This window comes from Manacus candei, unplaced genomic scaffold, assembly GCF_025592945.1.
Source record: "Manacus candei isolate 608988 ecotype Guabito, Panama unplaced genomic scaffold, ASM2559294v1 h1tg000019l, whole genome shotgun sequence".
NCBI lineage: Eukaryota > Metazoa > Chordata > Aves > Passeriformes > Pipridae > Manacus > Manacus candei.
In genome coordinates, this window is record NW_026138067.1 from 2,357,949 (window position 1) to 2,369,468 (window position 11,520).

General features: G+C 40.2%; 1 protein-coding gene across 1 annotated transcript in view; it reads left to right on the top strand.

Moving 5' to 3' along the window:
- Positions 1–10,934, top strand: part of LOC127470134 (neural-cadherin-like) — a 54,352-nt gene extending 43,418 nt beyond the window's left edge. The window contains exons 24-33 of the mRNA XM_051785321.1: positions 92–223; positions 1,070–1,193; positions 1,352–1,475; positions 1,558–1,738; positions 4,508–4,674; positions 5,342–5,606; positions 6,475–6,655; positions 8,126–8,379; positions 9,294–9,448; positions 9,865–10,934. Coding sequence (XP_051641281.1) covers positions 92–223; positions 1,070–1,193; positions 1,352–1,475; positions 1,558–1,738; positions 4,508–4,674; positions 5,342–5,606; positions 6,475–6,655; positions 8,126–8,379; positions 9,294–9,448; positions 9,865–10,266 — 1,985 coding nt within the window. The 3' untranslated portion in view covers positions 10,267–10,934. The remainder of the gene's footprint in view (positions 1–91; positions 224–1,069; positions 1,194–1,351; positions 1,476–1,557; positions 1,739–4,507; positions 4,675–5,341; positions 5,607–6,474; positions 6,656–8,125; positions 8,380–9,293; positions 9,449–9,864) is intronic.
- Positions 10,935–11,520: the final 586 nt, after the last annotated feature.

Consider the following 11,520-nt stretch of genomic DNA (forward strand, 5'->3'; position numbering starts at 1 on the left):
TCCAACTAAAATCTAACAGCAACAGTTATTTCAAGTGAGTGTGAGTGGGAACATGGTCAGTGCATATTCAATAACAGTCTTTCCTTTGCAGAGCTCTCTGGTGGTGTCCCGTCGCTGACCCTGAGCCACAGCTCTGGTGAGCTTTTCCTGCAGCTCTCACAAAAAGTTAATGTTGCAGATCGCCGCTGGCACAATATTAAAATTATAAATGATGGAAAGGCAAGTGTAAATATGGGCAGTCCTGTGGAAGCACTAATTCATATACCCAGTTATCCCTTCCAAATCCTTCCTCCCTTCTGTAGAGCTCTTTTATCAATCAGTCTTCCATCACTTCTGAAACAGCAGGGATAGAAGTTTGTCAGTTCAGATGTCCCCTTAGTCTTGAAGCAGTGAAGCACAGCAAGGGCTGGAGAAGTCTGATCCATTTATGAAACTGGCCAGGCTATTTCTTTGGTTTAATTATCCCACCTGCTGCTTAGACAACAAAGTTGTGATAATCCAGGGGCTAAATGCTTCCTGGACCAATTGAGTGAGATATCCTTAATTTCTCTGAGTGAAAAGCCCTGCCTCACCACAGGACTTTAGATGTTTAGCACAAAGGAGATAGATATGCTTTAGCGTACAGGGAATATCTTGCTGATATAACACTGCTGACGGCATCTGCTAGGCTCCCTGTTCCTCTCCCACGAGACAAGCTGAAGGACATGCCAGCATCTGGGACAGGAGCCTGGCAGGCTTTCTACTCTGCTAGATTGTCTCTCTGTGTTCTGATTTGGCAGAAAACTCCAAGAAAATGTTATATTCCCTCTACTGTGTCAATAACTTGGCATGATTATGTAGAGTCAGATCTTTTCTTTTGTATGGCTCCTTAGCCATATGCAACGTGCAATAACCTTCCAGATTGGTATGTGGAGTGTCTTATTATTTTAATAAAGTTTCCTGCACTGTAATTGCTAGTTACATTTCTCCCATCTGCTAAGTGAAAAAAAATATGTCATTAAAATATGTCATTAAAATGTATGCATGTCTCTGGATACAATTGTTTTAAATAATGCCTTTTTCTAGGAAGTGAAGATGATTCTTGACCACTGCGTAAATGTCTCAGCTAGAGACAATGACATTGTCATTAAGAAGAACTCCCAAATGGATCTGTCTGCCTGTGAAGCCTCTGGAGAGATTGTGGGATCTCAAAGGTAAAAATCCAAACCCAAAACAGCCAACAACAAAAACTGGCAACGTAACTACTCAAAAGAGCTAAGGAAAAAGGCAGGAGTGGGGTGGTGAAATCAGCCAAGCTGCTGTATTTTGCATGCCACTAATTCTTTCTTTCTCTCCCCTTCATCATGGGTAGGCTATTCAGTGGCCATCAGCCCCTGCAACTGGGTGGAGTTAAGAAGACTTTGCCTTACCACGATTCACAAAGGCACTTCAGAGGATTTGTTGGCTGCATACGCAATGTCATTGTTGATAGTAAGGTACGGCCACAAAAACCACTCTTGGGTTTACTGGTGTTAAATGTAGGCACCCGATGTGATGGTTCTCTTTGACCTTTTCCAGGTCTATGATTTAGAGCACCCTGCAGAGTCCCTGAACAGCGTTCCCGGCTGTGTCCTTACAGATGAAGTGTGTCAGAGTGGTGGGATGGCCTCCTGTGGCACTCATGGCAAGTGTGTTGGTGGTTGGGATTTCTTTCACTGTGACTGTTCCTCAGGATATGCTGGACCAGCGTGTGAAAAAGGTACTGCAGGTTCTAGGGAGAAATTCATGGTGAGGATCTGTGGGAACAGCATCAAACATACTGCTCTAATGTTCAAAGTCAAGCTACCATGACTTTGAACTGAGCAGCGTAATAAGACCTTGCTGTACTCTTGGAATTATTTAGATCTGAAAAGATGTAAAGATCCTTTAAACTCTTGTTGAATAAAGATACCATAACAGATGAGGGCCATGTTGAGAGCTGCTTTACTTTGCAGGGAAGGGAAGTGGTCAAACAGGTTATTTTGTCCTTTTCATTGCGGTATCTTATTTCTCAGTGGTGAAAGGTGAAACATTCTGCGTTGTGCCTTCTTCCTCCAATCATGCTGATCACAAAATGAACTTTAATGAACCTGTTAAACCTGAGGACATAATTTTCTTGTTAAATTCAGGTCCAATTTTCCATCTATAAAACGGCGATAATTACATTTGCAAGTTGAGCAACGCCCCTAGACCACAGCAGTGAAGGCATGTGGGGGCGTAATATCGGGCTGTCTGCAGCAAATACGTTATTCTGTACAAAATCAGCATGAAATATGTATCAGAGAACAAAGGCATGCTGTGGTGGATAATGAAAACCCCAGAGATACTGTAAGAATGTGCAAAATTTCAGCACAGTTCAAAAATTTAGGAAATAAATAATTTAACTCCTACTAGCCCACAGCCATTTCAGGGAACAGTGGACATACGCTTGAAGCTGGCTCTGTCCCCCTTATCTTAAACCTTTCATCAGTCCAGGTGAAATCAGAAGTGAATCACAGGTGTTTACTGAGACTTTACCTGCCCCGCATCTGCCTTCTCCCTCTAGGTACAAGGTACAAACAATGAGGTTGATCATAACAGTCTGTAATGAGCACCAGTGTCCCATAACTTTGGGGGCTTTTGATGGAAGAGAATTGGCCCTCTCAGTCCTGTAGTTTGAGTGAGCTGAGCTGCTGGTGAGGATGAGCAGCAGTGAGGAGCTGGAAAGGAGCACTTGCAAGTTAGCATTCAATCAAGGTATCAGGATTAATAGATAGTACTGGTGAGGAATTACACATATCCTTTCAGCTCAATGAATTTACCTTTCCTTCTTGTATACGGAACAATAACACCCTATGCAGGCAGCCAGACCCTCTCTTCTTTCTCCATCTAGCACACAAGGCTTAAAAGGTGTGACAGCAAATTGCTCAGCAGAAGTTCTGTCTGTCCAGTGGGGTGAAGACCGGAATTATAATTGGCATGGTCTAGGCCTGGAGCATTCACTGTTTAAAGTGTTTATAATGACCACAGAACTGCTAATGTAGCTCAGCTGTTTGTATTATGTTTTGTAGACAGATAATATTGGTTTATAAATATCTGGCTATATTTAAATCTTACTCTGTTTTGCATTATCTTGGGATGCTGGTTCACAAACCCAGCTGCTGTGTTGGCTTCTACCCCTTACTACTGGGGGACAAACCAAGTACTTACTTGAAATCCGTAAGTCATATCCTGGTGTATCAGGAAAGCTTTGATTGGTTCTAGCTTCTTCTGTGTTGGGCTGCAAAATGCTTGTGTGCCACTGGTGCTTTATGAATGGCTGAGCCATGCTCACAGCAAGGAGCAGACAGCTGGGGACAAGAGTCACTGGATCATCTCAAGAAAACCCTTGTCTGCTCATCAGCTGTAGCCTGTAGCTGCAGAGATGGTGAACAAGAGAGAACGGTGGGTTAGAAAGAATAATGGGAGGGAAATAAGCTAGAGGAGAAAAGAAAACCTGCTTCAAGAAAGGAAAGAGAGAAGAGAAACAGTGCGAGAAAAAGAGAGTTCAGCAATTAAGTCTCTCAATCATTTGATATTTCATATCCTGGGAACTAGACTAAATGCCACAGGATGAGCTTGGCACTCTTTAGATTTCTACCTGTATGACACTGACCTCAGATGAGCTTTGGTGACCCAGTGCTCCTCCTTTCTAGTAACTAAGTTGAACTATCTATCTATTTGGTGAAAAGAAACTTCTAGTTTTTTAATAAGCTGTGGCCAAAACAAGTAGATCTAGGATTGCTGTCAGGTAATGAGATTAAAATAGGTGCCTGCTCTGTAAAAGCATTCGGGCGTGGGTAGTTTAGTGGTGTTTGATTTCTACAGAAGTGTACAGTGCAACTTCATCAGACTGTCTACTGGATCCTGGACTCCCTAGAGAGATAAGGAAATAACTAGGTTCAGTGAATTTTCCTTTGTTAAAATAATAAACACTGACTTAATCTCTCTTTGTAATTAAAAAAACCCTGAGGTCTTCTTTTGTTCCATCTGAAAGGGGAAGTAAAGTGCGTATTTTCTAACACCGAGGGTTTTAACCACAGGATTAAACTACTGAAAGAAGCATTTGATTATCTTTTTTCATTTGGTTGGGTTTTGTTTAGTGTTTTTCTTCAGATCAATACCAGCTACTTTACTGGAAGATATGTTTCAGATTTAAAAAAAACCAAAACACTTTATTGAGCCCAGTGTAGGAGTGACTGGGTAGAATGTACAACTTGTAACAGATAGAATGTTGGAGACAGTATCTAATTGTCCCTTTCCTGCCTAAATTCTGAATCCTTGATTTGTTGTTTTTCCCTTAATTCTTTTTGCAATGGGGGGTGCTTTTCACAATGCTCGATTATGTAGCCAAAATTTCTTAAGAACTGAAACTCTGGCATTCAGAAGCGGTTAATTCTGAAGGAGCAGGGATCTGAGGGAGCAATTGTTTCTGAGATTTTTGCTTTGGTTTTGTGTGTGCTGTGCTTAGTTCTTCCAGAGTGGGCTTTTGGAAGGGACAGCTGGATCCATTACGAGCCAAGAAGCATTCTCAGCAGTCGTAGCACTAGGATCCAGCTGATGGTGCGCACTCGTATCTCCCACAGCACCCTTCTGAGCTTGGCCTCTGCAGATGGGAATGGATACATCCGACTGGAGGTGAGCAGTCCAAAGGCTGTTCTTTGAGTGCTCTTAATTTGTCATGGACTACCCTAGTAAGAGAAAAAGATGCAGTTTCTGATTAAGGACATCTGTTCTGTAATGTAATAAAGAGCAAGAATTTTCCATATGAGAGTAACTTCTTTTGTTTGTGTTTCCCTTCTCAGTATTACTCTTTCATGGCATAAATTCTAGTTGTTTCACTTGCTGCAAAATGTACATGTGAGTGCATGTGATAAATGTGAATGAGGAAGACTGTTTTGCCCTGCTTGCCATTTACCTTTGCTTCTCTCTGCACTGTCTATAAAACTTGTCTCTACAGTTTTGTTGCTGCTGAAAAAAGCTGTCTGGATTATGTTAGCTAGAGAGAGGTTAATTATTCTAATTGTAACAGGAGGGTCAGCTGGAAGACTTAGAGGTAGATATCAGTAAGGAGAAGATTGATAAAAGGATTCATGTGAGTTAGAAGAGTGGCCTGTAAAGAAAAGCGCTGATAATTCCTGGATCTGCAGTTTTCCTGTGGTAACATTTATCTGGGAATAAAGCACTTAAAAACAATAGTGCCATTTTCATTTTAAAAACTCAGGTCCATTTCTTGAGGCAGGACTGTGTAATAACATTTCAAAGTATATTTCTGTTGTTAAAGGTCTTTATCATCTTCCTCTAGGTGGTTGAGGGTTTCTTTAGCATTAACTTCAGTTTGGGGGACAAAAATCACTCTCTGAGACTGAAGACATTACACATAAACAATGGCCAGTGGGTTCTTCTGACCATGGAGCGCTACAACAATGAATTTACCCTGCGTGTTAACAGTGGTGGAGGTGATCATGAAATCACCTCTGTCTTGGGTACAAATAGATGGTTTGAAACGGATTGGGCAAGCATTGTGCTAGGAAACCGCCTTCCCAGTCATTCAGAGAACAATTTCCAAGGTAAGTGATATTACAGATTCCTAAAAGGAGGAAATTAAAGCCTGAAAGAGGCATCTTTGAGTGTACTGGAGAGTCTAAAACCCAGGAAATAACTCCCATATAGATTATTATGCCCCTTCCTTTCTAGGAAATTCAAAGCCAATGTTTAACTCTGCCATTGAACCTGGTTCTAGTGAAGATTTGAAATTGCCTGTAAATATTCAAAAATAGCACTTCAAATTTTTATGTCATGGAGTCACAGAATCATTTGGGTTGGAAGAAACCTTAAAGATCACCTAGTTCCAAAGCCTCTGCCATGGCAGGGACACCTTCCACTAGACCAGGGTTTCTCATGTCAAAGGCCCCAAGTAGCATACTCATGCTATGATCTTCACTCCTTTTTTTGCCTGGGAAGGGTTTAAGGTACAGACACAAAACCTCCTGGCACGAGAGAAGGAGTTGCAAGACATTTGTAGTGCTCTCTCCATTTCCTGGAGTGGGGTACTGAAGCCTTGAGATTGTGACTTAACAGCTTTTTCCATTTTGTTGCTTCTTATTCACTCCCATGTTTAGGATTAGATCTTAAATCTAGATTAATTTAGTGGAGCTGTTCTGGTTCATAGCACAGTTCTACTGAATTGTTTCGTTGGTACAAAGCAGCTGCCCTGGAGAAGTATTGTTGATCTCTAGACTGACCAGAGCACAAAAACACGTTCTGTAGCTCTCCTTCTAAAATAAAACAGATAAGGAGTATAAGGATCTTGTAAAAAGATAATTGAGTTTTCTACAATGCTCTGAGGTCTCCTGCGCATGTGCTGGGGGTGGGGCTTGGGGTGGAAGAGTAGCTAAGTTAATGTACTCCTCTGCACACTGCTCTGCTTTGATGCAGGTTGTATGCGTGATGTCCAGCTGAATGGTCAGCCACTCCTCGTGGAAGGCAGAAGCACAGAGTTTGGCTTAATTCTGAGGCGGCAAGGAGTCACCATGGGATGCCATTCCAGTGCCTGCAGCAGCCAGCCCTGTTACAGCCCCTTCCTTTGTGTAGACCTGTGGAGAAAATATGAATGCCGGTACATTATACTTTTGTTTTCATCTGGGAATGGCTGGGAAGCTCTTTCTTTGTACCTCAGACCAAGCAACTTGCTTCTAACAGTAAAACTACCTGTGGCTGCTGGCCAGAGAGGGTCATGCCAAGGACAAATCCTTCTCTCTGTCTCATCTCCCATCATGGGAGATGATGGGCCTTGCTTTTTTCTGCAAGTCTGATATGGAGCCTATTTATTCCATCATTTTTTCCATAGTGAGAGAATCACAGGCCAGCAAGAAAGTGAAAGGTCCTTTGATAAAAGGTGGATTGCAAAGCTTTGGTCTCTCCTCTGTATGAAAATATGAATATATTCTTATAGTGTATATATATAAAGTGTGTGTGTATACACACATATATACACACATATATGAATATAAAAGATACATATACATTTTATACATAGATGTATAAATATATGTATATAACACGTACATGTATTTCTATACATATAAGTATTTATTGTAAATACAATACATATTTACATATATTTTCTGTAAAGAAGTCAAAATTAATCATAATTTGTATGAAACAATTGGACTTTCAAAATTAGACTGTCACAAAATTGGATTCAAAAATTGACTGTCCAGGGCCAGAGCCAAAGCCCAACAACTGTTATCTTACATATTTAGTTTCTTGGAGAATATCCACTATTTAAAGAAAATTTTCAAAATATTTATTCAAATATGCAACTCAAAATACAGGCATTTCTATTAAAAAACCCCAAGCATAAATACATGCAGGACTGGTAGAAGAAGCACTCGAATTCTTGGAATTCAGCCAAAATTTAGCACTTCTGATGCCTAGTGATTCTCGAGTAGAAGAGGCTATGAGATGGTTTGAAGTGTGCCTTGGGACACTCCTTTCTTCAGTCTGCTTGTGAAAGAACGGTATGAAGTTTCTTCTACTTTTTCAGTAGTATTTCTTCTTTGGATTGCAGAAAGCAGGTCTGTGACCTCAAAGTATTCCTCCAGGGCCTCTCCAATTACACATCAGAAATCAGTCCTAAAAGACAAGATGGGCCATTCTAAGGAGGTCAATGACATTTCTCCCAAAGGTCCAAAAGAACATTACAAAGCTTACACCAAGTTCTTGATAGCCCTTTTTCCATTGATCTTGGCTATCCATTTCCTCTTAGAGACTTTGATTAGAACATGGCTGTAGGAAAAGGGATAGTCTATTCAGAAACTGATGGATCTCATTTTTAAGGAAGGAGTGAAGCTCTTCTGCATGTCTTCTGGATAGGGAAAACAGAATACGTGTTCATGTTTTTGTAAGCCTACTAGCTCACTAAGTTGGACTTCATATGTGTTTCATACTCCCAGTGTGGATTTGTGGTTTGCTTGAAAATAGTTAAAATTTGCTTTAAAGAAACAGTAACAAACCGTGCACAAAACAATATACAGCTCCAGATGCTTTGCTCGCTTAAAAGATATCACCTGCTTTGATTGTTCAGGTGCCCAGCTGGGAAAGTAGAAGTGACTGACACCCTTACAGGGCTCAGACACTGTAGCTCATCCACTTGTGGACGCTGGACCTGTAGGAATGGGGGAACCTGTGTGGCTCAATCCCAAGACAAGCCTATCTGCCAGTGCCCCGAAGGTTACAAGGGAAGATGGTGTGAAATTAGCCAGGTGAAGGCTGCAAGACCTGTTGGACTCAGCTCTGGCTCTATTCTGGCAATCAGCATGTGCCTCCTTGTCTTCCTAGGTAGGAAATCATGTACCTTTTGTCCTTCTTTCTAATTTTGTACCTTGTTCCATTAAATTAAGTCTGCTTTACCCTTGGATGTTGTGATGAGTGTTTCATCTTTCCTGGACATCAGCAGTTGGGAGTTCATTTCAGGATGCTAAGAGACAGCCAACAGCACATAGTCACAGTTTACTTGCTTTGAAGCCAGTTCAAGCAAGTTTAGAACTTTTCTTTTTCAGAATCACTTATTTTGAATCCTTCTTAAGTAAGAGCTTTCCATTTTTGTGTGCAACTCTGCGTGCAGCCACATCCTTTTGAAACTCTCACATGACCTGAGCCCTTACTTTTTTAATGGGCAGGGCCTACAGTTAGTACCCACTCCTCACGTATTAGGAAGGAAGAGATCTTTCTCTAAAAAGTTCATGATATTAACAGAGAAACCTCATTAAGTGTGTGGGGCAGAGGGAGATGTTCACACTGTGTCCAGTTTCAGGTGCACTTTGGCTGATAAGTTAATAACACCACAAAAATGTGTTCATGTTGATAAACTGCATACCCATCTCAGAACAGTAAAGACTCCATGATTATATTACACTTGTAACCTTCATTAAAACAGTGGTTTACTTACTTTGGGTATCTTATTTACTCAGGATTGGTGAAAGGCCAGAGATTGGCCAAAATGCCCTCTATTTAAATGGATTCCTTTAGGTAAGTAAAATACCCTTTTAATGAAGTTTATGATGTAATATACATAGATTATTCTTTACATTCATGAATTTATTTATATATTAAGAATTACTCATTTCTTACCTGCAAATTTGGTAGTCAAATTAAGAGTTGTTGTAATATCTCAGGAATCATATAACTACTTTTATCATGCATCATACTTTTTCATATGTCATGTAACAAATATGTGTTTTTATTTCTTCCAGCACTCTTGGTTTCCTACACAGTGTGGAGTCAGTGGGGAAGTTCAGGGTTTCGGAAAGGAGGAATTTACCACATTCCTGAAGAGCGTGAAAGCTGGGAGGATGTTAGAGAAAATGTCTTAAATTATAATGAAGAAGGAGGTGGAGAACATGACCAGGTATGACACAGCTTCAATGCGGTCTTTGCAAATCCAACCTCTCCTCACTTTTCTTTTTAGCTAACTAAATGTCATTATCAAATTGGCTTTTCTTTCTTTCTTTTTTTTTTTTTTTTTTCAACCTGAAGTACTCTTAAGTGGAAGGCTTCTATAACCCAATCTGTACCTTTCCCGATGCTGGTCATGTGTGGCCACCTTTGACGGCAGCATTGTTGCTTTAGCTGAACACTATAATTACACAAGGGGATTTGGTATGCTCTGGACATAGCCCTCTGAACTAGGCCCTCTCTTTTCTTCAGCTTGTAGAAAATTCACAGAATCCAGTATTGTGTGGTCCTGTGTTTCAAAACATTTTTTTTGAACTTGTTTCCTTTTAAGTTGTTTCTCTCTGATATTTGCATTCTTTTTGTTTCCAGAATGCTTATGATATAGATAAACTGAAGAAACCTCTCCGTAAAATTCCCCACTTCTCCTTGCGGGCAACTGCTCCACACTCCAGGACACGAACTGGCCCAAAAAGAGACTCATTCCCAAAACATGCACATCAAAAACAATCAACATCAGCTGCTACCAGCATCCTGGACTTAAAGGAATATGTTTCTCAAATCATCCGGGATGCAGACAACGATCTAAAGAGTCTTCCAGCTGACACTATTCATTTTTACTGCTTAGAAGGGCAATGCTCTCTAGCAGGGAGCCTTAGTTCCTTAGATTCCATTTGTAGTGATGAAGACCTAAATTATGATTGCCTCCAAGAGTGGGGGTCGAAGTTCGACATGCTTAAAGAACTCTATAAGGTCTCAAATGAAAATTTGTAACCAGAGTTAAAGGAACTTGACACATTGTCATGATGTATGGACACTGCTTTTAAAAATGTCCTTTTTTATATATAAGTTACATCAAGTAACTTACGTGATACAAGTTTTTAGTTACAGTAGTATGATATACTCACTTTCCCCAGGAGTGATAATCTGAGCGATCTTTTTATACGCACTGTACAGTTATTTAATGATAGAAGCGCAAAGACTTTTAAAGCATGAATTTTCTTGAAAACTTTGGAATGTAGGATTTCTATAGAATAGCATTGTAATATCCTTTTTTATTTGTGTAGACCACATGACTCACTGGAATTATCATGAATGCAAGAACTTGAATTATTTTCTCCCTAGCATTAATATGAATTCTATTGTGTGGGTAACAATGGGCAGGGCATTCTTGTTTTTTAAACTGAATTCATTTTAGACTGTGAAATAATTATTAAAAATGTTAAATATAAAATATTTTGAATTTCTGGTTTCTTGTCAGCTCCTGTTGTATTCTCCTAAGCTGTACTCTTCCTTGACATCACACATGCCACCTAACTCACTATTCCAGGTTGCCCAGCTGTGTGAGACTTTTTCTGTCTGACCCTTTTTCTAATTACCCGTCATGAGGGGAAGACAATAGAAAGATCCCAGCTGTAAATAGCATTTTGCTTCTGTGACAATTTTACACCCATTGAAAGAAGTTGTAAGATCTTGGAAAATTTTCTGTTCCATAAACTTTTATGTCCAACTCTGCTTTTCACATGGAACCCTTCTTCAAAGTCTGAGCTGGAAAACAGAGAAGGTAGAACGGCATCCAGGCAAAAATTGGAACTGAACTCTTTCAGTCAGGATAGTCGTTGTAAAAATTGGGATCCTCAAAACAGAAAGCATGGGAAACCTACCCCCTATTCCATTGCCTCTTCCTACTCCCACTCCCCCCAAAAGGACTGGTTTTAGCATGGAAAGGGACTCAGAAGCTTCTGAAATCTGGTATTGACTGGAACACTCCCCTCTGTGACCATGGGTCCTCTCCCAGAGGATTATTTTGTAATTCATATTCTGAAACTGAACATTTTCTATATGGATGTATTAAACAATAACTCAGAAAAGCTGAAACAGTAGTTAACTTTTTTTCCTCAGATAACTGCACACACAAAGTAGCACACATGAGAGAACGTAACAAATTATATTTAAATCAGGACGTGTAATGGACTTCTGTCCTCGTGGAAAATGAGAAAAAGGAAAGTTCTGTCTCTTTGGCTCACT